Source organism: Lampris incognitus, chromosome 7 (genome assembly GCF_029633865.1).
Source record: "Lampris incognitus isolate fLamInc1 chromosome 7, fLamInc1.hap2, whole genome shotgun sequence".
Taxonomy (NCBI): Eukaryota; Metazoa; Chordata; class Actinopteri; order Lampriformes; family Lampridae; genus Lampris; species Lampris incognitus.
The window spans coordinates 16,011,870-16,037,510 of record NC_079217.1 but is presented as its reverse complement, the minus strand read 5'-3'; the positions used below and the strand labels follow the sequence as shown (position 1 = coordinate 16,037,510).

The 25,641-nt window shown below is 42.8% G+C and overlaps 3 protein-coding genes across 3 annotated transcripts in view; all 3 read right to left on the bottom strand.

Annotated features, from left to right (window-relative positions):
- c2cd3 (C2 domain containing 3 centriole elongation regulator) overlaps positions 1-1,981 on the bottom strand; it is a 41,358-nt gene extending 39,377 nt beyond the window's left edge. Inside the window, exons 1-3 of the mRNA XM_056282795.1 lie at positions 1,930-1,981; positions 917-1,186; positions 610-767 (exon numbers count right to left, since the gene is read on the bottom strand). Coding sequence (XP_056138770.1) covers positions 610-767; positions 917-1,186; positions 1,930-1,981 — 480 coding nt within the window. The remainder of the gene's footprint in view (positions 1-609; positions 768-916; positions 1,187-1,929) is intronic.
- Positions 1,982-6,147: 4,166 nt separating this feature from the next.
- p4ha3 (prolyl 4-hydroxylase, alpha polypeptide III) lies at positions 6,148-17,697 on the bottom strand. The gene is made up of 13 exons (XM_056282794.1): positions 17,570-17,697; positions 16,645-16,799; positions 13,379-13,602; positions 11,906-12,055; positions 11,728-11,779; positions 11,332-11,495; positions 10,533-10,709; positions 8,429-8,493; positions 7,925-8,084; positions 7,762-7,824; positions 7,483-7,551; positions 6,933-7,029; positions 6,148-6,218 (listed from the first exon to the last, which is right to left on the bottom strand). The coding sequence occupies exons 1-13, from the start codon at positions 17,695-17,697 to the stop codon at positions 6,148-6,150; spliced, it is 1,575 nt and encodes a 524-aa protein (XP_056138769.1).
- A 1,976-nt stretch (positions 17,698-19,673) lies between these two features.
- or95a1 (odorant receptor, family 95, subfamily A, member 1) lies at positions 19,674-20,597 on the bottom strand. Its single transcript, XM_056282793.1, has one exon. It carries the CDS (start codon positions 20,595-20,597, stop codon positions 19,674-19,676), a length of 924 nt encoding a protein of 307 aa, XP_056138768.1.
- Between the last annotated feature and the right edge of the window lie 5,044 nt (positions 20,598-25,641).

Sequence of the window (25,641 nt, the reverse complement as noted above, 5' to 3'; positions counted from 1 at the left end):
TTGGCACAACATTTTTTACATGTACTGCAACTGAATATCGGTCCCAAATATCGGTTTTCAGCCGGCATAACCTACCAATAATCAATATCGGCCACGAAAAAAAGCATATTGTCCGACCCTTAGTATATACCTCTATAAGAAAAACAAGATGATATATGGAGTATGTTTTCTTTCAATGCATATACTATCCACTGTAATTATAGCGCTTTTTATATTTTTCAACAGTATATTATGTTATATATGATATATACATATGTTATTATACTCATGTTGATAAATGCCACTTAAGTTTTCAACTCGAGGTCATGTTACAGCATAAACCTCATGGTTTGTCTGATGATCACATCAGTATTCTGTCTGTAGTTGGAATCTAACTAAATGTTTTGCTCATGACAATGTAATCATAGTTATGCCGCGTATATAGTGTTTAATGTCTGCGATAAATCACTGATAATTAAAAATAGCTGCACACCAGGTGGGAAATTAACATTAGTTCTTTACCATATGATAGCTTTAGCTGTTGCTGGTAAACTTAAGTTCCTTAACCAGCCATCATATGGAGAACTTGTGCTATTATAAAAATGCAGTTGTATTTGGTTGTTTACCTACCTGTAACTCCCCCAGTTTTTCAGATGTCGGAGAGACAAGCGTATAATACCCACTAATGGAATGTGACAGGGAGAGACAAGAGATCCCTGGAATCTGAGCACGAGCAATTGGCAAATGGTCCAGCTTTGTTAAAACTTCCAGCACCAAGGAGCCCATATCTGTCAATGAATAACACATTTGTTGAATACAGTTTTGCACGATCGTACTAATCTTGAGTATGCAACTAATCCATCGCCAACTCCATGTGCTGTGGAGGACGCACATGGCTGCCTATGCCGTTAACCAACCACTGTAGGGGTCATGTTACCTGTCAAGTATGAAGTGAACTGCTTTGGACCACAGCGAATGGGGTAGCGAGTTGTGGTGTTGACAGTCTTTTGTAATGCCTGCGATCCATCCCGTGGGCAAAAGTGTGTACCATTGGATGATTCGCCCCACCAACGCAACCGGACAAAGGTTGTAGGTGGAGACTTGTGAACTGTCCATAGCACTCCGCCTATTGTCACCCGTAAGAAACATCTCAGCTGGCCCTCGACAAGAGGAGGCAGGCTAGTTGAGGGGGACACATCACTGGGGACTGCGAAGACAGAATCATTATTGCGTATCACAGCAAGATAAAGACATAAATAATTCAAACAGCGTATGTCTCACAAAATGGTGAATGATTCTGCGGTATAGTACGCAACGTGGTGTTCTCTTCTTAATTATCATCCCTTTTGAAGTAACGCTTAAAATGCACAAACTTGGGTTTTTTTGTAGCTTGATATTAGTTTCTGGGTGCATTTTGTAAGATATACCCTTTGGAGATTCGGTTTTGTTAGGACATGAGGTTTCAACCTAGTGTTGTTATGGATATAAAATTGCACGTTTTGAATGTGGTAAAGCTTCACGTAGCATTTCAAACTGAATTCGTGGCAGGGGAGAATTCATGATGAAGACAGCACAAGAGAAGGGAGGGTCTTTAAGCAACCGATTATTCACAGGCGTGAAAGTTGTCCACATTAATAACAAAAAAATCAGCAGCGTTAGCAGGTGCCAACGCATCTATCGTTGGTGTCGTTTTGAAAGAGAGCAACTCAAGAGAAATCGGCTACAGCACGTATGTAACGCAAGTGGCTTACTTATCTTACATTTATCTTAAAAGCGTATAACAAAAACACGCAACAAGAAAGAAACGATAACATGGGCTTCATATCCAGTGTATCGCGATAAATTAGCACGGACTTGACAGCCGACCCTAACAAAACAACTATGCTAGCTAGTTAGCCAAGCTAGCTCGAAACATTCAGCAGCTCATCAACCGACAACACTTTTCGTCACCTTTCCTTCTGCTGCTCCCAGATTTAAAAGACCTCGGTTTTTTGCTCTTCATTCCTCAGCTAAACAATATAAGCAACAAATGCAAGTCTGAGCAAAGGCAGTAGCTGCCCAGTTTGCACACATCGTTTAGCGGCATTACAATCTAAAAGTAGATGCAGCCAGACAGTTGGAGCTTAACGCCAAACTTGTTTCCGAGCAACAAACGTCTATCAACTTCCGTCCCGCCGCCGCCGCCGCTGCTATCAACATGGCCTTGTGGGAAATTGAGTTTTGAGTTGTCTGAGCGTTTGCCGATTCAATTTTCACAGATTAGATTACGCGTGCAAACATCTATTCACATATGAATGTTTACAGTGAATATGTTTAGCTCTGCGTAGTATATCTGCATGCCTTACAGTCACATCTGACATTGCATTTGCTCTGAATTACATTTCAGAACAGGAATCGCCACGCAAAGGCCCGCTGACACAGAAAGCGCAGACGTTCAAAGGTAGCATGGTGCACAGCGAACCACTCACGTTTTTGGACGTGATGTACATTTCAATGTAAAGATAATGCCAATGACGTTAGCAGCCTTTAATTTAGTGCTTATGGTATGGTTTACAGTCTTTTAAGATTAAAAAGTAAAATAACTTCCATTTAGTCAGGTTTAAATCATTCACATGCAATAACGTTAATGTATGCTTCTCCCTGGGGACATCTGCTCAAACACTGCAAGGGAAACGCAATGATAGTGGCTCAATAATCCGGTCACTTCATTCATTTCTTATTCTTTTATCCCAATATTACTTCATAGAAATTCAGATGTTATGTTGGAGTCAGAGGTTATATCTGACCTCTTACAGTTGACTGAAAGAAGAAGATGCCTTTCAAAGTAAGGAGTCTCAGTCTTGTATCTAGATTTCTTTCTTTATTGATTAAGACCCCGAAAATGCCCCAATATTTGGACACGTTAAGGTAAAAACTGTCACACTAAACTTGCACTGCTACATGATATCCGTTCAGTAACCATACACCTGGAATAATAGGGGACCGCATTCAAATGAAAGAGGTGATATCTGTGTTAATAGTTATGGGGCTGACTTTACACAACATAAACTATAGTGTGTGTTGGCAGACTGAAATATATGACAAACCGCTTACACAAAGTAATTCAATTCCATCCACCACAGAAATAATGAACCACATTATTTTCACTACATTGCAAAATTGTAAGGCAAATTTTTTTGATGGATTGAAAATACGCAAACTCCAAGGTCATAGGTGCCGGTTTGTCTTCTTTTTCATCACCAGCAGATGGCAGCACTTGCCTTCACATTCATGTTGCCAAATCAGCGCACAAAAAAACTGTCAGCCTGTGCAGAACTCCTATAGTGTCGTAGGTGCCGGTTTGTCTTCTTTTTCATCACCAGCAGATGGCAGCACTTGCCTTCACATTCATGTTGCCAAATCAGCGCACAAAAAAACTGTCAGCCTGTGCAGAACTCCTATAATGTTATGATCCCAACGAGCACTCTGTTGTGACCATGCTATGCATATCACAGTCCACTAACTATCACATATGCCATGCATATCACAGACAATATTGCGTAGTAGCTTGTGAGGCATGGTTGGAAATCTTCTAGGACTGCTACACTCAAACAGAAGGGAGGGGAAAGCCTTCTACTTTCTTTTCACTGTTCATGTTCACATGTCTTTTAGTCTCTCTGTGCCTTATTCTGCCAGTCAGCAAGTTATGACTGACCCATCTAACTGCCTATAGTGTCTGTACAATAAGAAGGGTGCAAAATCCCAAATAAATTTAACCTAAATTGGTATATCCAAAAAGCATAATGCCATAATATTTAAATAATGTCAAAACCTGCAGAATTGCGTTTCATCAAAACCCCTGTTAATATATATAGATATACGCGTCCGCGGTGGCGTAGCGGTCTAAGCATCGGCTTGGTGTCGATGCAGTTGCCCACTGGGGACTGGGGTTCGCGCCCCGGTCTCGTCAGATCCGACTATGGCCGGACTCGATGAAGCAGCAATCATTGGCAACGCTGTCTTCGGGAGGGGGGCGGAGTCGGCTTGTGTTCGTCATGTGAATGCGTCTCTGTGTGTGTCGGAAAAACAGTGGTTCGGCTTGGATTCGCCTTGTCACGAAGTGGGGAGGCGCTTTCCTTCGAGACTGCCGGCCGGAGAGATGCAGTTGGCGAACGCATGCAATACGAGGTGTTTGAATTAAAATAGGGATCAATTGGCCACTAAATTGGGAGAAAAAAGGGAAAAATCATAAATAACTTTAAAAAATATATATATATATATATATATATATATATATATATATAGATATACAATCGTGGTTTGAATGATCCAACGGGAAAGTGTTGTATTTTGAACTGTGCCTTTTCAGAAATTGTGGAAGAAAAATCTTTCATGCGTAGCAACAAGCAACAGTCGTGTTTTTCAGTGATAATCATATGATCCTTGTAATGCAAAGTGTCAAGGCTTACAGGATTTCCTCCATTGTCGTCAAGTCCAAGGAATTTTGGGGCAACTTCTGCTTCTTCATTTGAAATTGGTCCTGGGAAAAAGATGACTTTAAAGAACCAACAAATACAGAACCTGATGGGTTTAAATTCTGTGCATTTTATTTGCACACAATTATATATGACATACATGCAATGCATACTTAATTCAGATGAAGATGGCTCCAACAGAAGAGCATGCAGCACTCCTCCAGTGTAGGGCCAATTAGTTTATTTTTGCATGACAAAAAAGTGAGATGATAAGATGGAGCTATAGATACAGCAACAGATGGAAATATACAGAGGTGTGTGTGTGTGTGTGTGTGTGTGTGTGTGTGTGTGTGTGTGTGTGTGTGTGTGTGCATGCGCGTGTGTGTGTGTGTGCAATATCTGTTCATACATGAATGTGTTTGTGTGTCTAGCATTCTTGTTTGCTCTTGCTCTGAGCTTGTGTGTGGTTAGTGCTCTTGTTTGCTCTGAGCTTGTGTGTGTGTGTGTGTGTGTGTGTATGTGTGTAAACTGTGGTGTGCTGCAGGGAAAGCTTATATCCCTGTGGGTAAACAGAGATATTATCCCTTTTAACACCCCTCCCTCTCCCTCTCCCTCTCTCTCTCTCTCTCTCTCTCTCTCTCTCTCTCTCTCTCTCTCTCTCTCTCTCTCTCTCTCTCTCTCTCTCTCTCTCTCTCTCTTTCCCTCAACACTTCTTGTCACTCAAGTAGCAGGTTACTCTTAGAATCACACAGAGGCCCCTTGGAGCCTCCAGCCCCAACAGAGCATTTCAGTTTCAGTTTATCTTTCGACTTTCTCCCTCCTCAGTGACAAAGTGAGAAAGAGAGCACCCTGTTTTCAGATGGATTCTGACCTACTTACTAGAGATAGATATCTGACTGGTATGCAGACAGGCACTCAGAATTTGTTGTGTGAATTCCGACATGAGAACAGGAGCAGATGGATTCCCAATCCCATGGATTGTAGAGTGATTAACAATGCCCAGCCACTAAAGCTAAATAAGAAGTATTGGCTCAACTTCACCATTATGCACAAAGCAGTGAGTAATGTTTAACCAAACCTTTGGGCAGACTCTTGTGGGTTTCGATGACCACATAATTTCCTATGGTCAACTGGAAGTAAAAAGCAATACTTACTCACAATGACTATTTCCTTTGAATCACTGTGCTAGTCTCAAAAATCTTTTTGGACAGTCAGCTGTGTGTCAACCAAATGAGAATGAAGACAAGATTTGCTTGCAGATTTTGCGCAGTAACATTTCGATGGGCTACATGTAAAATTTCTTTTTTCAAAGCAAACTGAAGGCATGGGCAAACAGCCTCGGACAGTCAACTGAAACCAGCCCAGTATGTGAGTGCAGAGGCCTCTCTCCATCTGCGGGCAACTGGGCAGCCGGAGCTAGAGAGTGCCTGGCCTCTGGGGCTGATTGCCAACTGCCTCCCTACTCTTCCACTCCAACTTACAGAAATGAAGTTAGCCTCATGCTATTCCTGCCCCCTCAAGCAGTGTCCGCTCTGTGCTCCATGGTCCCTGGGGCCTGGAGCTCCAATCACAGATGCACGCTGCCCCTCAGCAGCTCTCACCTCCCCCACCTCTTCACTTTTTGGCTCCCTCCTTCTCCCTGCCTGCATATGCCTCTCCATTGTGGAGGCTGGCTCTTGTACTCCAAGCGGGCCAAACCATCGCTCTGCCCAGCTCACTCCTCAGGATTAAGGCTGCAGCGTCGTTGGAACTCTTGGCCATACTCGTGGATCCATTTGTTGGCCACTGGAACATAAATTAAGTAGAGTCGATAAGTCATTAAGTCAAGAAACATTTCCCTTGCTTTAACAAACTGAAGATAAAAACTGCATGAACTAAACTGCTCTTGTTGTTGCTATCTGTAAATTTCTGAGTTATGCAATCCAAAACCTATAATTATTAATCCTAAGCATCCTTTGTGTCCCTTTTATGCAATCAGTGAATATGGTTGCATTTAAAAGGCACAAGCGGTGCATGAATTAGTGTGTTTCATATCCACTGCCAAACTATGATGGCTCCTATGCTTTTATTTCCATATGCTTCCTTGTTGGTTCACCTGGGTCCCTGAGAGAGGAAACAACGGGGTTAAATGATGTGGAATGGAAGCCAACCAGCAACATATGTTTATTATCCACAAGTTGGGCTCAGTGACTGACCTGCACTCTGTGACATTTCTAAATGTATCTCTGTAATGCAGAACAGATGTGTCCTAGCTCTCATACACCAACGTCTGAATGACAAGAATGATGATCACCAAACACCAAGCTGCTGTTGTCACAAACATCATGGCTGAGCAAAAGGTCCGGTTTGTGAGATTAATTCAGATTGGCGTTCAATTGTTCTACAAAACCGTGCTGATGTCATGTAGTTGCATATCGAAAATAAAGGATCAGCCACTGGTTATAACGTTACCATATCTCTAGATAATGTTTCCTATAATGTACTGAGACAAACTCTTACCCCATTTGTCCCCAGCAAGCACAGGACATCCAGCATGCAGGGTGTCTCCATCCCCTTCACCATTCTTATGAAGATTCCACCAGAAGAGGGCAGCATTCTGAAATATGATAAACATGTCCCCTATCTGTTACAGGTATTGTATGGTCTGCAGTCGTCCAAATACACCACATAGACATAAATGGGAAAATGTTGGCTGATGAGAGTTATTCAAATCACAGTTTTTTATTTTATTATATCAGCCCTATTGTCTGACGATCCAGACAGGGAGAGAAACCTCAACAGAATATCTGACAAAAAAGTTAAACCTCAGACAGGGTCTTGTTAACTCTGTCCTGCAGCTCCTGTAACAATCCAGGAACATACTTCGTCCGCACTTTGCACATCTGCTCTAATTCATAATAAATCTCATTGCTGACACTCTCATCATCTGACCTTCCGGTGTTTTCAGAGCTGCACTGAGCTGGTAAGTGAACACAGTCTATTCTAAGGCAAAATTGATGTGCAAACAAAAGAGAGTAGTATGAGCACCTGAGATTAAGGATGCAATTACCTTCACAACAGGAACACTGAAGTTGGCGTAGATGAAGGCTGTTGAGCCGCCCGCCTCAACAGAGCTGAGCTGTAGGAAAATGACATACTTTGGTGTCTAGCAGAGCTGTTCTGTCTACGCAAAGCCATTCTGTCAGCAGTAGTGTTTTCAAAGGCCAAAAAACTTGACACTGTTTTTTCCAAGTTTCACTTTGACTCAAAGCATCACGTTGAAAATCTCAGTAAAGGAAACCCTGCATGGGATATTGTATTGTGTTAGTTGCAGTAATAACTGACTTACATATATCATAAAGGTTGCGACTCGATTCCCAGTTTTAAGCTTGAACAAGGGGCTTGATGTTGACTGTTTGCATAGAAATTAAAACGTCATTAGGAGGCATACTTGCACAACTTTTTAGCCATCAAGATTTAGATTCTTTGATAAGGTATTGAGATCAACTCACCGTAGCATGATCAAAATGAGGCTCATAATGACCACCTATCCCATAGTTTACAACTTGGAGGTGCTCGCCATATGGCGGATGTACATTCAGACCCGTGACCATGGAGATTCGCTGGTCCAGCTGCCCTATAATGCGGTGTGCAGAGGCTTTCAGCCATGCACTGGAAGATTTTGTTCATATTCATTCAGGTGTTAATTAGCCCAAAGTTTCCTCTGCACATTTAAAGAAACTAAATATAGCACTCACAGTTTCATTCGATAAATCTTACTTTGTTAAATATTCACAATTTATTTCTGCTAAAAGTTAGAATAATTTGCGCCCTACAGAATTAGCTCATGTTTCACAATGCACAAAATGACACGTAGCTACCCATTATTCAATGGTTCCACAACTGTCACTACCACATGTGTTTAGAGTTTAGTGTTTAGACTGCAGCAACAGAAGACCAGCCAAAAAGTATGAAATCTAAACAGCATATTCACAGAAAGGATGTTCACATTGTACCTCTTGCTGATTCGATAGTCTGCTGTTTCCTGTTTCTCTCCAGATGCCACGACAGATCTTCTTAACTTGTAAGTAAAAAAACAAAAACAAAAAACAAAAAACACATTTAATGTTAGAGGCGTCAAACCTGTACCTTCAGCTGAGAGCTTTGACAAAAATAAATAAATAAATTAGTAATGGCAAGTACGTGTCCAAAACCAAAAATGCGATGTTACCCCAAGACCACCTGATGGGCTGAAGAGGCTTTTATCAGCTTATAGATTTCACCAGAGGACCATACTAAAGTCTTCCCACAACTCCAAACAGGGGGGGATTAAAGCAAATCCATATGTTTTAGACTTGGTACAGCCCTCTTCCAATCAGTCATGGCTCCATGGCAGGAATGTTTAAAACACAGAATCAAATGTTGTTGGATTTATGTTCATTTTAATTTCATGCCAAAGTGTTCACAAATCTGCAGACACACTGAGGCATAGCAAATTTGTATATGTGCTTGCAAAACAAACAGCACATTGGTGATGCTGCAAAACTCAGCTTCTTTATGCAGATCAAACTACCCGAAAACATTACCACATCTTTTGGCTTTGTTGGGTGTTATTTAAACCCGTAGCTAGACGATGGAAAGACAATATTGTCAACTTTAGTTATTGTAATGACCTCAAATACAGATTATGAAGTCAGGAGACCGCCCTGGACATGGACCGAGATGAAATGAACACCATGCTCATGGTGCAGAAATCTGGCAACCATTCCAAAGGACTAATACTCTGGGCCTGTTTTCAATCAGCCCACAAGCTGACATAATGATGAGGTAAGTGAAGGCTTTTCCTATCCTACCAAGGGGTGGAAAATCAATGATCTGTGCCAAAACCTCACATAAGCTATACGGGACATAATTTGAGTTACCACCTATAAAAAAAAGAAAAAAAGAAGTAGAATTATTTTCTTTGAGGAAAATGTGCTGCGCTCTTTCAATTCTGTCATCCATTTGGGGGGGGGGGGTAGGCAATACTTTCGAGTGCTTATTGAAGTGACATTTTAGCAGAATGACATTTTATTAATGGCAGGCACTTGGACAAATTTCCTTCGTAATGCATCCCATTATGGAAGATACATATATTTTCAGAGATGTCTCATCCAAGTAATGTTTTTTTTATTTCCCTTATCTCTGATTGTCATCACAAATGAAAGGTATTTCAGACATTGTGATGATACATCTTGCTGGTCTGCTCAAATATTTCTTCATCTTGACAACCGGGCTAATGAACAGAGATTGGGCTATTAGGACAGAGGAGGCCTTAAATTTGACTTCCACTGTGGTAGAAAATAATTTCAACACCTAAGTGTCTTTATGCATGCTCAATAATCCAGGTAAGGAAATCACAGGAAGTTGAATCAGTTCATCTGGACACACGTTTATTGGGAGAAACGTTTCATGGGCACCTGGGTAGCGTAGTGGTCTATTCTGTTGCCTACCAACTTGGGGATCGCCGGTTCAAATCCCCATGTTACCTATGGCTTGGTTGGGCGTCCCTACAGACACAATTGGCTGTGTCTGGATGTGGGTATGTGCCCTGGTCGCTGCACTAGTGCTTCCTCTGGTCAGTCGAGGCACCTGTTCGGGGGAACCGGGGGGAAGAGTGTGATCCTCCCGCGCATCCCCCTGGTGAAACTCTTCACTGTCAGGTGAAAAGAAGCGGCTGGCGACTCCACATGTATCGGAGGAGGCATGTGGTAGTCTGCAGTCCTCCCCGGATTGGCAGAGGGGGTGGAGCAGTGACCCGGACAGCTTGGAAGAGCAAGGTAATTGGCCGGATACAATTGGGGAGAAAAGGGGGGGGGATCCCAATAAATAAATAAATAAACTGTAATTACAGTTGGGCCAACACTAACAGAGTGATGAAATTAGCCACTCCGCCTTGCAGACCGAATGGGGAGCCATAAAACTCAGAAGAATAACTTGATGGCACACACACCAAGCCATCCTAATGGCAGAGACAAATGTGATCAAATACACATCATCTATTAGTTTATGTCAGTTTGACAATAGTGCCGCTTGAAGTATGTGGGATTAAGGATCAGAAGGCACACTGCAGACACTTACACCTGGCTGGGAGAATACTTTGACCGTCTCTGCCTCGTTGTCTGTGACGAAGTGGTGATAAAGGACCACGTATGGCTGCAGGCTCAGCACTTCACGTCTTATTGGCTGAAGGAGCAGCCCTGGACCGCCGTTGGTGAAATAGTCACAGAACAATCTGGGGTTTTCGTAATTCTTTGGCTGTTAGGAGACACACAAATCTAAAGTCCATCATCATAGCAAGAAAACAGCCCCCCCCCCAAATAAGACTAAAAGGAAATTAAAATCCTTTAAATGTCGACACCGTTATTGTTATGGTCAATGAGGATTCAGTGATTTTTTTTTCAACCTAAATAACTGGAGAACCAAGACTCTGCTCTGTGACGTCTGTAAAGTACATTGTGTAGAAACTACAGACATTAAAAAAAAAACGATTTTGGTGGAGTGCGAGTTGGTGTGTAATGGAGAGGCCAAAAGTTTACCCTTAACATTTTTACAGCCGTCTTCCAAATAATTCTCCCACATCAGAAGGGGTGGGATCCAGTTCTTCTCATATCTAGCCAGGTTGTGGCTTGTGAGTTATGAGCACTCATTATTATAAACTCAACCGTACAACACGTAAAGCTGGGGATTTAGTGGTATTCCCATCGAATGTTGCCGTAAAGTCTTAATTGTGCTTTTGAATAAGTACAAGTCTTTCGCACATTTGTTTAGTGTTGAACAGTCTGGTGAAATCTGCTCGCCATCTCTACTTGGCCCAGTTACGCCTTGGTATTCTTACAGAATGTTATATTGGTTCAAGATGATTGATGGTGAGGAATACCTGGGTGCCTTGGGTCTGACAGAGTCTCTCGTAAGCATTCCTGGTTCTCAGATAAGTGGAGTTGGGCCTTTTCAAACCACCATCATGGATAAGTAAGGGTGGACTGTTGACGAGCAACTTCTCATATTTCTCAATGTTCTGCAGAACTCTCCCATTCATTGGATCTTGGGGAGAAATGAAAAATGTAAATATAGTACTCAGTATGAAAACAGCAAATTGCTTTATTCACATGGGACAGACAAGTTTGTGTTCATGGACCAAGATGCAATGAAATGAGCAATACAAATGCTCTCAAAGGCGGAAATATGATATTCGCACTATCGACAAATTCATTTGGTGTCATACATTTGACTCGATCTGTGGGACAACTGTAACTTGCTCGCTGGGGAGACTTACCACGGTGGAGCAACTCCTGAGACAAACTCAATGCGTATGAAACATTTCCTGTCTGCAACAAGAATGAAAGGAATTCAAAGCATTGCAATGCATCAGCCATCTTATATTATCACACACTCGTTTCACAAATGGCACTTCACATGCACAGTGAATGGCACAAGCAGTCGACCCATTTGACCTTAAAGTGAGAGAAAGCCAGGTGATCCAGAGCGTCCTCCAGAGTCCCTTCATGCTCTGGGCTCCACCCGCTGCCTGTTCCTCTGAAGAGGCGCACAGACTCTGCAAACCACTGCACTGAATGGTAGTAATCTCCCTGCTCATAGGCTACCTGTGGAGAGAAACGCCTGGTTTAGTACTCTCAAAATGACTCATCCCACTTCCGAAAAGAGGAGGGAATTTGTTTATGTGGAACAAACAACAACCCATACAGACAGCATGGAAGTGGGTATTACTTGACTTGGTTACTGTCACTGTTTGTAAGGCCTTTATATGAACAATCATGGTTGACTGTATGGCGAGTGGCTATATCAAAACCTATCTTAAATATGACAAGAACGTGGTCAGTCAGTGCTCAGGGATTGCCTAAAGGTTCTGTCCCGACTGACCTTAGAACAAGTCCTGCAAGAAGTCCTCTACTCAGTCTATCTGAGCTCTCCGCCCTCATACCATCTGAATTGATTGATAATAAACATAATACTGTTAGTGGACTGCCCGCTCTCCCATGAAGAAAAAGGTCAGTGACTGGGTTTGTTAAGTGTGCACCACCGATTACAGCTGTTGATTTTTTTTTTGTGAGCCCATAATAACACCATAAGTTTCAACAGTAAATTCTAGTGTCCCATAACCAATCATCAACACCTTCTCCAAACACAAATCAGTCCTCAGCCAATGCGAACCAAACTATACTTACATCTCAGCATGCACCTCATTAAACCCAACAATTTCTTGCCTTGCCTATGGTCTCATCCAGAGGAACCATTGGTTCTAAAAACTTAAAATAAACAAACAAACAAAAATTTGCAAGGTAAATCTGTCTGCTGCGGTCCACAAAAAATTATGTTTGATGGGGCACAGGTTTCTTTGACCAAGCTGTGCAGGTTCTGAAGAGTTGTTTAACAGCCATATAAATACAGTTGCAGCTAGCTGTTACTGCATGCGACACCTGGCAACACCCTAAAACTACATGTGTTTACAGATGGTCTGAGATAGTGTCAGCTCCCTGTGCAAGTGAAGACAAACACCACTATGTACTCCAAATTCCTCTCTACTGTTGCTGAGTGAGCTAATGTCTTTTCCTTAGCGGAGGATGCCTTTCCCACACAGCGCCCGCCTTTTGCACACCACCGCTGTACATAAACAATGGAATTTACGGTGGGGATATTCACTGCTGAGGCTGTCTCCTTTTCCATATTTTCCTTATGGAACAGTATAGTCGTTCCAGCCTGAAATGCATTCCCAGGCACACAGTGGGGAGATTTCTCTTGCCGTCTGGCTCGACTCCGACCACAACATGACTGACAGGCTTGGAACAAAAATGATCTCACAGTCCTCTGGTACAGAATGCGAGATGGAATTAACACTGCTGAAAAATAGGTTACAAAAGGTGGGAGGAAGGAAGGAGTCAGGATAGTTTGTTATGAGTAGTGAGTACCTTCCCAACCAGAAAGCAGTCATCCCCAGAGAGCGGGATAGATACTGTGGGCATGTAGATGTCAATAGGGTTTCCATTAGTGACTCTCTGGAAGCGACCCATCACGAGGCTCTTGACTTGAAGAGCGTACACGTCTTGGAGTCTCATCAGCCCCTTAGCAGCCCCCTTAAGGTCCTCCAGTTTGGGGAGACTGGACTCCACCTCCTCGTAACTGGACCTGAGGGCTGAACAGCAGAAGACCACAGGGTGACTGGGGGGGTTGGGTGGTGACCCGAGGGGGCATGAAGGAAGGGGGATGACAGATCTGTGTAAAAACATCTGACTCAGGGGATGTCGGTTATCAACACCACATGCACCTTTAAAGTTACAATCCTGAAGATTTCTATGCAAACAAATATCTTTTTTGAAACTTTCTTTTGCTGGCGGGCTTAAGACTATTGCAAATCTATGAAAACTCAAAAGTTGGTTCATTTTGATGGATACTATAGGGTAGGACTTTCCCAGAAAAAAAAAGGGTGCACAAAGCCACTACCTGCAGAAGAAGGCTGGTAGTGATGGCGAGTATGAAGATAAAGCAAAGGTGATGTGGCCAACAAGCAGATATGACAGAGCTAGCCTGTAAAACAGTGGTCGGGAACCTATGGCTCGCGAGCCATATATGGCTCTTCCGGTGACGGCATATGGCTCCCAGACAATTTTGAGTTGAAAAAAAAAATTTTTTTTTTAAATCAGTTTGGAACTGATTTTAAAATACTTGTGATATTTCCTAATAATACTGTGTCATTTTAAAGTAAACACAAATTAGTTTTGAAGATGAATTTCACGGGTCACCCGTGGGTCGGGTCGGGAACCAATGGCTCGCGAGCATGTCCGGGTCATTGTAAAGGTGAAGAAATCAATTTTATCAGATAGCCAACTAGTTTATCCGCTTCAACCCTTGTAACGGAAAAGATGGCGAAAAGAAAAAAAGACGATGATTACCGTGCATTCCAGGCTGCGTGCACAGAGGAATTTGCATTTGTGGCGAGAGCAGGATCTGCGGTATGTCTAATATGCAATGATAAAATTGCATCGATGAAACGGTCAAATATAAAGCGGCACTTCGATACGCACCATGCTTCATTTGCATCGAAATCTCCAGCGGGGGACAGCAGGAAAAGGGCATGCGAGGAGCTACAGCGGAGAGTGCAGACGAGTCAGCAGCAACTACGTGTGTGGACCAAGCAAGGGGACGGGAATTCCGCTAGCTTTGCGGGGGCTTTGGCAATAGTAAGGAATGGAAAGTCATTCACAGATGGCGAGTATGCCAAAACATTCATGCTTGATGTGGCCAATGAACTGCTTGATGACTTCCCAAATAAAGACAAGATAATCAAACGAATAAAAGACATGCCCCTGTCAGCAAGAACTGTGCACGATCGTAGCATCATGATGGCAAATCAAGTCGAGGAAACACAAATTAAGGACATAAACGCCGGGACATACTTTTCTCTCGCGTTAGATGAGTCAACAGACGTTAGCCATCTATCTCAGTGCAGTATAATTGCCAGGTATGCTGCAGGTGACACACTGCATGAGGAAAGCTTGGCTGTTTTGCCAATGAAAGGGACAACAAGAGGAGAGGATTTATTCACGTCTTTCATGAAGTTTGCTAAAGAAAAAAAACTACCGATGGATAAACTTATTTCTGTCTGTACTGATGGCGCACCCTGTATGTTGGGGAAGAACAAAGGATTTGTAGCGCTTCTCCGTGAACATGAAAAGAGAGCCATCCTAAGTTTTCATTGCATCCTGCACCAGGAGGCGCTTTGCGCTCAGACGTGTGGCCAGGAGCTTGGCGAGGTGATGTCTCTGGTCATTCGAGTGGTCAACTTTATTGTTGCCCGAGCTTTAAATGATCGCCAGTTTAAAGCACTGTTAGAAGAAGTTGGGAATCATTATCCCGGTCTGCTTTTACACAGCAACGTGCGTTGGTTGTCAAGGGAGAAGGTGCTCAGCCGTTTTGCGGCTTGCCTGAGTGAAATCCGGACTTTTCTTGAAATGAAAGGCATCAAGCATCCTGAGCTAGACAACACTGACTGGCTCCTGCAGTTTCACTATCTCGTGGACATAACTGGCCATCTGAACCAGCTCAATGTGAAAATGCAAGGTATTGGAAATACAATCTCATCCCTTCAACAAGCAGTGTTTGCATTTGAAAGCAAGCTGGAAGTCTTTCTCAGGGACATTGAAACAGGTCGTCTTCTGCACTTTGAAAGACTGCAACAATTTAGAGATGCATGCTTAGCAAGTGACTCCACTCAACATCTGGATCTCCAGCAGCTAGCTGGCTTTACGTCCAATCTCCTGCAGTCATTCAAAGCACGTTTTGGAGAATTTCGTGCGCGCACTGGTCTTTTCAAGTTCATCACTCATCCACATGAGTGTGCAGTAGACAAAATCGACCTGACATGCATCCTCGGGGTCTCTATCGGAGACTTTGAGCTGGAAGTTGCTGACCTGAAGGCATCAGACATGTGGATGAGTAAGTTCAAGTCACTTAATGGAGTTGGAAAGTCTTGCGCAACAGCGAGCAGAGCTGGCGAGGGAACACAAGTGGACAGAAATGAAAAATCTTCAACCTGAAGACCAGCTGATTCTTAAAACTTGGAACGAGCTTCCTGTGACATACCACACAATGCAGCGTGTGAGTATTGCCGTATTGACCATGTTTGGCTCTACATATGCATGTGAGCAGTCATTCTCGCATATGAGGAACATTGAGACCAACCTACGCTCACGTTTAACTGATGGAAGCCTCAACGCCTGCATGAAGCTCAACCTCACCACGTATGAACCAGACTACAAGGCCATCAGCAAAACCATGCAGCACCAGAAGTCGCATTACAAGTAACACATATTTAATTTATTATACGTTAAAAATACTATATGGCTCTCAATGACATATATTTAGAAATATTTGGCTTTTATGGCTCTCCCAGTCAAAAAGGTTCCTGACCCCTGCTGTAAAAGGTCCTTTACCAACAGATACTACAATATCAAAAGCTAACATCAAGATTCATTCATGATGTTTGTTTTTTTTGTTTGTCACTGTGTATGTGTGGGGTAATATAAGAGCTCTGGCCGCCCTACAGTAGCTCATTTTGAAAGGATCCCTGGGATTCAGATGGCTCAAACACCACTGCAACTATTATGCATCACCATGGGTCTCAGCAAAACAAAGATGACCTCCTGGATTGTTAGGTTTACGAAAGAAATGAACCCACCTTGTATGCTCTCCATGGCTTCATCGCTGTACACCACATTCAGCCACTCAGACTGCAAGCGCTTGATCAGGGTGAAAGCCACCAATGGGTTGGCTAATGCAGTTGCCGGTCCATTGTAAACTTCATTGTGCAAGTCAGATACCTTGGCATAGAACCTATATGGAAAAGGATTTGTCTGTATCTAAATTTTGAATGAATTATGGCCAAGTGTCATCACAACTTTCATCATTGTCATCATCATTATCATCATCATCATCATCTTGGAGCAGAGACATGTAAATGATGATGATGATCATATATATATATATATATATATATATATATATATATGAGTTAATGATATGTTCTTTCCCGTGTAACTTTATTGACAGCTGATGATTGCTTACGGCGTGAAACAGGCTTGTACTGTCTCATAAAGAATTTACTTGAATCACTGGATTATTCTGCTCCTTATTTGTTGAGCACTTTTCCTATCGTTGAGTGTTTCTTTTAACAAAGTTTTATATATACTATATACATATACTCATTCTAAAACCACTCATAAATTCCTGGTCGATCCCCAGCATTTAACATTAAATTATGATTACTGTAGTAGTATTGCGCTGGAATTAAAAGTATTTCTACAAGTATGAAATATGAAATTGGAATTTGCATGGACAAATTACACTAATAAATGACATATGTGAAAAGCGAATTTAAATGAGTGTTGACCACATGCCCCCCCCCCCCCGCCAGTTTGCTGGAACATCTGCCGACCCTCCCCCAATGGAGAACACACACACACACACACACACACACACTTTTCTGTATCTTTCCATCAGTCGCTGCATTCATATAGTATCTATATCCATATCGTCTCTCTCTTTTTGTCATGCAAAAACAATGAGTGGTTAACATTTGGTGTGTCTGCATGCACGCCGCTCACCGTTTGATGTCTTCCAGTCTCTCCAATTCCTGGTCAATGTAGGTCCTTAGAAAACCCATTAGCCTTCGTTCAACATCGATTACCTGCTTGACGTTCAAAAGCGACGTATACATCTCGCCATCACACATCGGAGCCGCAGCCGAACACAGGAGACCCCAACAAAAGTGAACATATTTGACATAATTCATTTTGCGGCCACCGGTCTCCCCAGTTGCTCGCTCACATGGGCGAGCCTCTCACACTGCACCGTCCCGTTTTGTAGAGCTCGTTAGTTTTGCGCTCGTTCCCGCCAGCTTGTGGGAATAAATGGTGCCCACGTCCCGCTCCGACCTGAAGGAGCGCCGGCCTGTCACGCCACATTTTTAATCCGCCAAGTAATGTGTACCCCATATGATCGTCGGCGTCGCGGGAACGCGCACGCATCCAGTAAAACGCGAATCTTGGTTCATTTTCACCTGAAGAAATCAATAATAGCAACATGTAAATTGTTTACTTGACTTTTTTTGAAATTACTTTTGATCATCAGCACGGTTTTACGCACAAAGTAGCAAGTAGCATACCTAAAGCACAAGCGTTTTTCCCGTTGCAATTCGCGTACTTTCAGTATGTATCCTACTTTTTTTGTATAACTGTGTTAATCTATAAATGGCAAAACTACACCGAGGACTCATTTCAAATTAAATGTTTCCATTTTTTTGCGTTGACAGTATTGTGCTGTAGGCTACAACAGTTTTATTTAGATTCCGTTTTTCGCTCAAAGTCTGTTGCTAAGCAAAGTTACACTGCCCATGCCTGTTGAACGCTACTTAATTGATGTAAGTGTCTAGAGTCCGAGCATATTTGTGAAATTAGTCATTGCATTGACTGTGCAGGTTCATGTGGTTCTTCAAAAGTAAAAAGTTATAAAAAAAACCCTCGGGCGACACAAAGCGCCCATCATTTACGAGCGGCAACGAGCGTTTTGTTGGAACTACAGTGACACCTTGCGGTCATTCTGGCAGCGCAGCGGTGAGCTCCGAGGTGAACGCTGTTCGTCCCCTTAATTTTCTTTCTTCGTAGTTTTTTTTATACTTTATTCAGTTAATGGTAAATGGACTGCATTTTATATAGCTCTACCGACCACTCAAAACGCTTTTTAAGATGTATATTTTCTTTTTCTTTCACCTTGTCCTCCCCCCATAATATACAACATCTATTATTTCCTTGTACGAGTTATGCATTTGCAGTGTTGTCACTGTCACAATACCACATCATGTTCATTCGACTTGTAACAGACTATGATTGATATCAAATATAATAACTCCATTTCTCAATTTCAGCCTGTTTGGGTACCTAGTTACAAAACATGAGCACGTGTGCAGGTTGTGAATCTTTATCTATCACCTATATTTTCATTAACAATATAAGTTTGCAAAGGGCACTTCACTATCACTGGAATGGTTTACTGAATGTAAATGACTGGGGAAAAAGCCTGTCCTAAGTTACAGGCACGCATCTTTCTGCAACCCAGTCACACAGCAAATCCAGAACGCAGCACAAATATTTCTTGCTCTGGGGCACTGAAGCAGAAAGCAATCATCAGGCATTTTGTAGGTTATCCAGAATTCAGTCAGTTGGGTAAATAGTTGTCAATGATTTTGTTTCCATAATGGGTTTTAGGTCACTGTCTGTTAATAATAACAGTTTAACAGCAGTAGTTCAATGCACTTGGTCCCACCAGTTTGTGAGCGGATCTAAAAAAAAAGAAAGAAAAAAGAAAAGGCAATAACATATCTAAGCCAGATGGAGAAGAGGGTCTTACGAGCCCAGAATGGGCAGCATAATGTGGCCCAAAAGACATAAAGAAACGTAATAAATCAGAAACAGTATTCCATTCAATGCACATGACTTTGACATGGAGTCTCTCACTACACTCGCAAATATGCCAACTACAATCTACTTGTCAGAGTGCTGCAAACCCTTTCAGATCTTACATTCAGTATTGTCCTTTCTCTTTGCATTCTATTTTTGCATGGCATTCTTATTTTTAAAATATAATTTGTCAACTGTACATCACACCTATCCAGTTTTCAGTAAATCAAAATTGTCCACTTCAACTGATGACTTATTCTGGGGTTTGCCAACAGAACTGCAGCGCTCTCCCTATGTGGTCCCTCAGGCTCTTATCCCGAAAACCATAGATGAGCGGGCTGAGGAAACGCGGTATGAGGATGAAACAGAAGTAATTAAAGAAGGCAATGTCCTCTGGCTGCCAGTTGGCATGAAACACTATGAGGCTTTCAGTGATGGGGTGGGTGAAGGCCATCATGCACAGCAAAAGCTGAAAGCCATGTAGCAGAACCGTGTGCATGGCTCTGCTCACAGACACCCTGTCCTGTCTTAGCTTCTTTGTCTTCAGCAGGATCCTCATGTAGGTGAACGGGATGATAACACCTACAACGGCGAAAAAAAGCCCATTTAGGGAGGCTTTGAACAACGTCTGGGTGAGAGATGAGTTGAGGTCACGGCTTTTGCATGCCACAGGGGTAGAGAGGATATCCACACCAGGAATGAGGTTCCCTATGGAGAATTCAACCGCAGGGAGGATGCAGCTGGTGAACCACAGACAGAGCATGATTATCCAGATACGGTCAGAGCACCAGGCGGCCGGGCGCTGCAAGGGGTAGAAGATGGCCACATAGCGCTCCAGTGACATGGTAGCCAGGATCAGCGGGGTGTTCTGAAAAGTGGCAGTGGATAAGAAGAGCAGGGGGGCACAGATGATGATGGCAAAGTGCACCTGTCCTATGATGAAAATGAACAGCAGCATGGAGGACAGGACCAGTAGGGTGTCATTGACCAGCATATAGGAAAACAGGATGTAGCGTGAGCTGTCCAAGAACTGCCTGTGAGATGCAAAGATGTGCAACATGACCGTTATGCAGCCGAGGAACATGCAGAAGAAGGGTATGACCACGCACACTTTGATGATCACAGACAAGCTTTTCTGAGTGGTCGTGTTGCCTGAAAGTTCGGTCAGATCCTGCATGGTCAAGTGTGCCCTGGAGGAGTAAAACCTGAAAATGGAAATTCTGAAGAAAAAAAAGCAGTCTAAAATCTGTATTTGTACTGGATAGCAGATGACCTGTTATCAAATAACCCCAAATTGTAATACTATCATAGTTTTAGAACATTATTAAGTCCCAACTGATAGATATAATCAACTGTGCATAAAAAATAATAATCAAGAGAAAAAATTGTGTACTCTTTTATCTTCATGTCCAATATTCAGAATGACAGAGAACTTACCTCACAATGTCCTACCCAAAGGTAGTTGAACGAGCTTCATATTCTTGCTCTTTTTACTGCAGAATATTTCCTTGCTGTATTTTACCTCTGGGACCTCTTTTCACTTTCCCTGGTTTGTTTTCCCTTACAACAATGTGCTTGACACAAGCTTGATTTCTCCAGAGATGAATTAATTTCATGCCACTGTCATGAAGCATCATGTTTCTAATTAGTAATAAATGTCCGATGGGAAGAGAGCCCAAACATCATTTTACATTGGAGACTATTTGATAAAACGGCTCAACTCACCAAAAAAAAAACATCTCGTGCAAATGCAAATTCAACCAACAATTAGCGGTCCAGCAGCATGGCCGGTGAAAGGAAGATGACACCATGACAATGAACTGGACTTGTCGTGCTTATGATTTTAATTTACTGAGATCCTGGTTCGCTGCTTTACTGGAAGACAGACAATTTTCTTACAACGTGAGAATCCATGTATGAAAAGCCTTATTTTACTGTAGTGCTGGCAGACCACCATATAGTCCTGTAAAATGAAACAGGATCCAATTACAAAATCACTCTATCATTCCCATAGATAGATAGAGAGAGAGAGAGAGAGAGAGAGAGAGAGAGAGAGAGAGAGAGAGAGAGAGAGAGAGAGAGAGAAAAAAATGAAACAGGATCCAGTTACAAAATCACTCTGTCATTCCCAGAGATAGATCGCTAGCTAGCTAGCTAGATAAATCGATAGAGGGCAAGTAAGATGGCCGGTTCTGATCCCTTACATGGCCGTACTATATATGTTGATGTATGAAGTATATGAAAGTATATGAAGTATATAAAAGCAAGTTACCACAACAAGCATTTCATGTCATTATGAGAACAAGTGTAAACTTGCTTTCATATATGACAAATTAAAGTGAAACTTGTATTACTGAGCAGGGTATTTAACCCTTACCTGCTTCATGGTTCTCATGAATTTTAATTGACCCAGGATCCCAACTAGAGGAAGAGGAAAGGGAATTCATTCTTTTAATAAAGAACATCAAAATCGTGACATAATATATTGTATATTTTAAATATCATCCTCAACAGCGTTCTCTTTGTTATCATCGGCGGTCACTTGGGGTCGAGTATGACCGTCTTCCCTCTGGGTCTTCAGGTGGGCGATCAGAGGCCGATCCTGGAGCCACATTATGGGAGGACGCCTATGTGTGACAACTTTTTACGTGGAGTAGCTGATGCACCTGCAGCCACCACACAGTCCTTGGCAGGGGGTGGCCAGAGTCCAATGGCATGGAGAACCAAGACAATTGGGGACTGTGATGTTTTGTGCTTCTCATAACATCAATAAATGGACAGACAACGACTGGAGTGAACGATGATTTTAGTGAAGTCTCACAGGATATATTTACACATGGCAGGTGGCTTCCTTACTGAACATATGTGCCTGACTACCTAGCTGGCTACCATATCCTCCTATCAGCAGGGGGCATATGTAGACTAGAGCACAGTCACAAAGACTATAACTTGTAATGATTTGCTTGTGGACATTGCATTACACTTTTCTTTTCTCTTTTTCCTTTCTTTTTTTAACAATAACTCAATTTCAATTTCCGAAGTGCTACTGAAGTACTTTCCTTGCAAGCATTCTCAGATACCCAATAATAAAAATAAAAACCCATAATGGCCTTAGCTTTGACTGTTATTCCTTACTTGCAATAAATGCATTTGCTGTAGCTGTCCATGAAACAACTGAAAAGTAAATTTCTATAGTGCAACCAAAACAGTCCTTTACTTTGTGCTTTAAGCTTGCTTGTATAGAACAGTCCATGGTACGAAACTTTGTAAACAGTCTGAAATGACAACAACATTGTCAGTCCATGAGAGAATAATCTCTCAGTCTACAACAGTCCACATTGGTTCGTGAGACTACTCGTACTCACGGAGGTAGGGAGGACGTCTGTTGCGCTGAACAGGATATCTTGGCGGTGGTGTGTCGACAACAGTCTTGTCGCCATCATCATCTGGCTCTGGTGGAATGCTCTGGAGCTCAGTAGGGATTTTCTTGAAAAAGGATGAGCTCCCTGTGATGGAGCGTCCATCCTCTGTTGCTGTGACCACTGAGCTTTTGATCTTTGACACAGTGTATGGTTCACTGTTGTAGGGTGTGGTGAGCTTGTTGTGCCCAGGCTGGCGGTGGAGCACGGTGTCTCCTGGGGTGAGAGTACTTGGTGTTGTGTGACGACGTGTGTCGGCATAAGCTTTCATCTTTAGCTTCTCGATCTTCTGCTCGGATTCCGTGATCTGAGCTGTTGGAAGTGGCATGGTTGACTGTGGGAATCCTTGTGTAGCTCTTCCATTGGAACAGAAACTCTGTTGGTAAAGCATCTGTGGTGCTGTGTAGTATGGAACAATACTCTCGAAGGAAGATGTTGAGATGCTGCTTCCATGGTATGCCTTATGTTCCTGCAACACGGATGGTTTTGCGTAGTGTGCGCATACTGGGGCCACTGGGGTGTGATTTTGCGGTGGTGAAACCCAAGGTAGGTTGCGAACCGGGCAAACTGGTCACCATTAACAGAGGGCCGTTGTCTGTTTTGAGCAGCTTGGGGATTCCAAACATGGAGAATACTTTGTCTATAACTGGTATGACTGTGTTAGCTGAAGTTGACTTAACAGCCTCAACTACTGGGTACTGTGTGTATTCATCCACAATGAAAAGTAGATACTCTCCAGTGGGGAAAGGTCCATAGAAGTCTGTACTTGTGCTATGCCAGGGGTCTTCTGGTAACTCAGACATCTGCAGTAGCTCTGAGTGTGTGACTGGTGTGTTCACTTGACATGCTATACAGTTTTTGACTGTAGCTTCTGCTTGCTGGTCCATTTTTGGAAACCAAACTTTTGACCTGAGGAGTGTTTTTGTCTTAACAATGCCCTGATGTCCCTCGTGGGCGAGCTGTACGACTCTGTTCTGTAGGACTGTGGGGATGATGATTCTCGTATTTCTTAATATAATATCATCCGTGGGTGACACTGTCAGTTCACTGCTAATTTGTTTGAACTGCTTCAGAATGGCAGTTTGTTGTGTGTCATGTGTGATCTTGTACCACGTATTGTTTCCAATATGTTCACTGACCTTTTGTAGGATCGGGTCTTTCAGGGTCTCCTCTTTAATCTCTGTGAGAGTCATTGATTTGGGTGTAGCGTGATGTGTCATGAAGTTGACATATTCCTCTGCTACTTTTGCTGCCCGTGTGCCGTCACCTGTCTGTGTGGGTATGGGATGACGGGACATGTCTCCACTTTGTAGTTGTATGGTTGAAGCCTCAGTCCCAAACTCTTGATTCTGGCAGGTGGTTTTGATCTGGGATTGTTCCAAATAATCTTAAGGGTCTTGTGATCAGTCACGCGTGTGAATGGATGTTCAAAGATGTAGAACAGGAAATGCTCGCCGCCCCAGACAACAGCCAGTGTTTCTCACTCTGTCTGTGAGTAGCACTTTTCCACATCACTGAGAGCATGGCTTGCATATGCTGTGGTGCGTTTCTCACCTTTCTCCTTTTGATAAAGGATGGCATGAGCCCTACAGGGCTGGCGTCGATGATCAGCTCTGTTTCTTTGTTTGGATCAAAGTATGACATGGTGGTATCATTGGTGAGACTGTCTTTGATGGCATTTAGTGCTGCTTCTTGTTTTGGACCCCACTCCCATGGCATATCTTACCTTGTGAGCTTGTGCTTGCACAGTGGTGCAGAGATAGAGGCAAAGCCTTTGATGAATCGAGAATAGTAATTTGCCTGCCCGGGTAGACTTCTGATTTCACCTGGATCCTTTGGGTTGCTGGCCTGCTGCAACCTTTTTGGGGTCCGCTGAGATGCCATCGGCATAAAAGATGAATCCAAAGAATTCGAGCCTGGACTTCTATAAATTCACGTTTCTTTTGGTTGAGTGTGAGGCTGCTCTCTTTGAGTCTCTGGAACACTGCTCTGAGGTTGCTGTCATGCTCAGTGTGGGAAGTACTGTAGACGATGATGTCGTCACTCAGATTTGTCACTCCTTTGAGGTCTTGGAGAGTCTGGGAGATTGTGTTCTGAAACACATAGCGTGATCCTCCCATGCACTACGCCCCCCTGGCGAAACTCCTCACTGTCAGGGGAAAAGAAGCGGCTGGCGACTCCACATGTACCGGACAAGACATGTGGTAGCCTGCAGCCCTCCCCAGATCGGCAGAGGGGGTGGAGCAGAGATCAGGACAGCTTGGAAGAGTGGAGTAGTTGGCAGATACAATTGGAGAAAAAAGGGGAGGAAAAATTGAAAACAAACAAACAAACAAAAACCAAGTGATGAGGAATTAAAGTAATTATCTAGAAAGAATAGCACGGGATCAGTTTACAAATCACTTGAGAAGGTTTAACATTTATCGATGAAGATGCCATTTCAGATGTTTTGCATATTCTCTCCTTAATTCATTGTTTCCCCTTAATTTAGCACTTCTTTGACACGTGCTGTTCTGACAGTAGTCTCTCAAAGAAGGAGTTTCAGGCCAACACATCGGGCTGCTGTAGGGCAACTGTAATAAGCTGCGGAGGCCTCGCTCTGGACTCAAGCAAATCGAATTAACCTAAACACAGGAAATAGCTAATGAATACATCATGTGGTTAGATAAAGAAAAAACTTACCAAATTCTTTTCATAAACTCAGCTGGGACAGGGGGTAAATTAGGAATGTGTTGAGGGGAAACTCTTGGTTGGAAAGAGTTGTGGAGGCATTTAGCATTACAGTCAGGATGTGGTGTCATC

What these genes read in the sequence shown, in the direction of transcription:
- p4ha3 (XM_056282794.1), bottom strand. Translation starts at nt 17,697, where the DNA reads ATGTGTGATGGCGAGATGTATACGTCGCTTTTGAACGTCAAGCAGGTA. An exon ending in AGACTGGAAGACATCAAACG is followed by an intron (nt 16,800 to 17,569) that starts GTGAGCGGCGTG and finishes TTTTCCATATAG; the next exon opens with GTTCTATGCCAAGGTATCTG. An exon ending in AAGTATTCTCCCAGCCAGGT is followed by an intron (nt 8,494 to 10,532) that starts GTAAGTGTCTGC and finishes TTTACTTACAAG; the next exon opens with TTAAGAAGATCTGTCGTGGC.
- or95a1 (XM_056282793.1), bottom strand. Translation starts at nt 20,597, where the DNA reads ATGCAGGATCTGACCGAACTTTCAGGCAACACGACCACTCAGAAAAGC.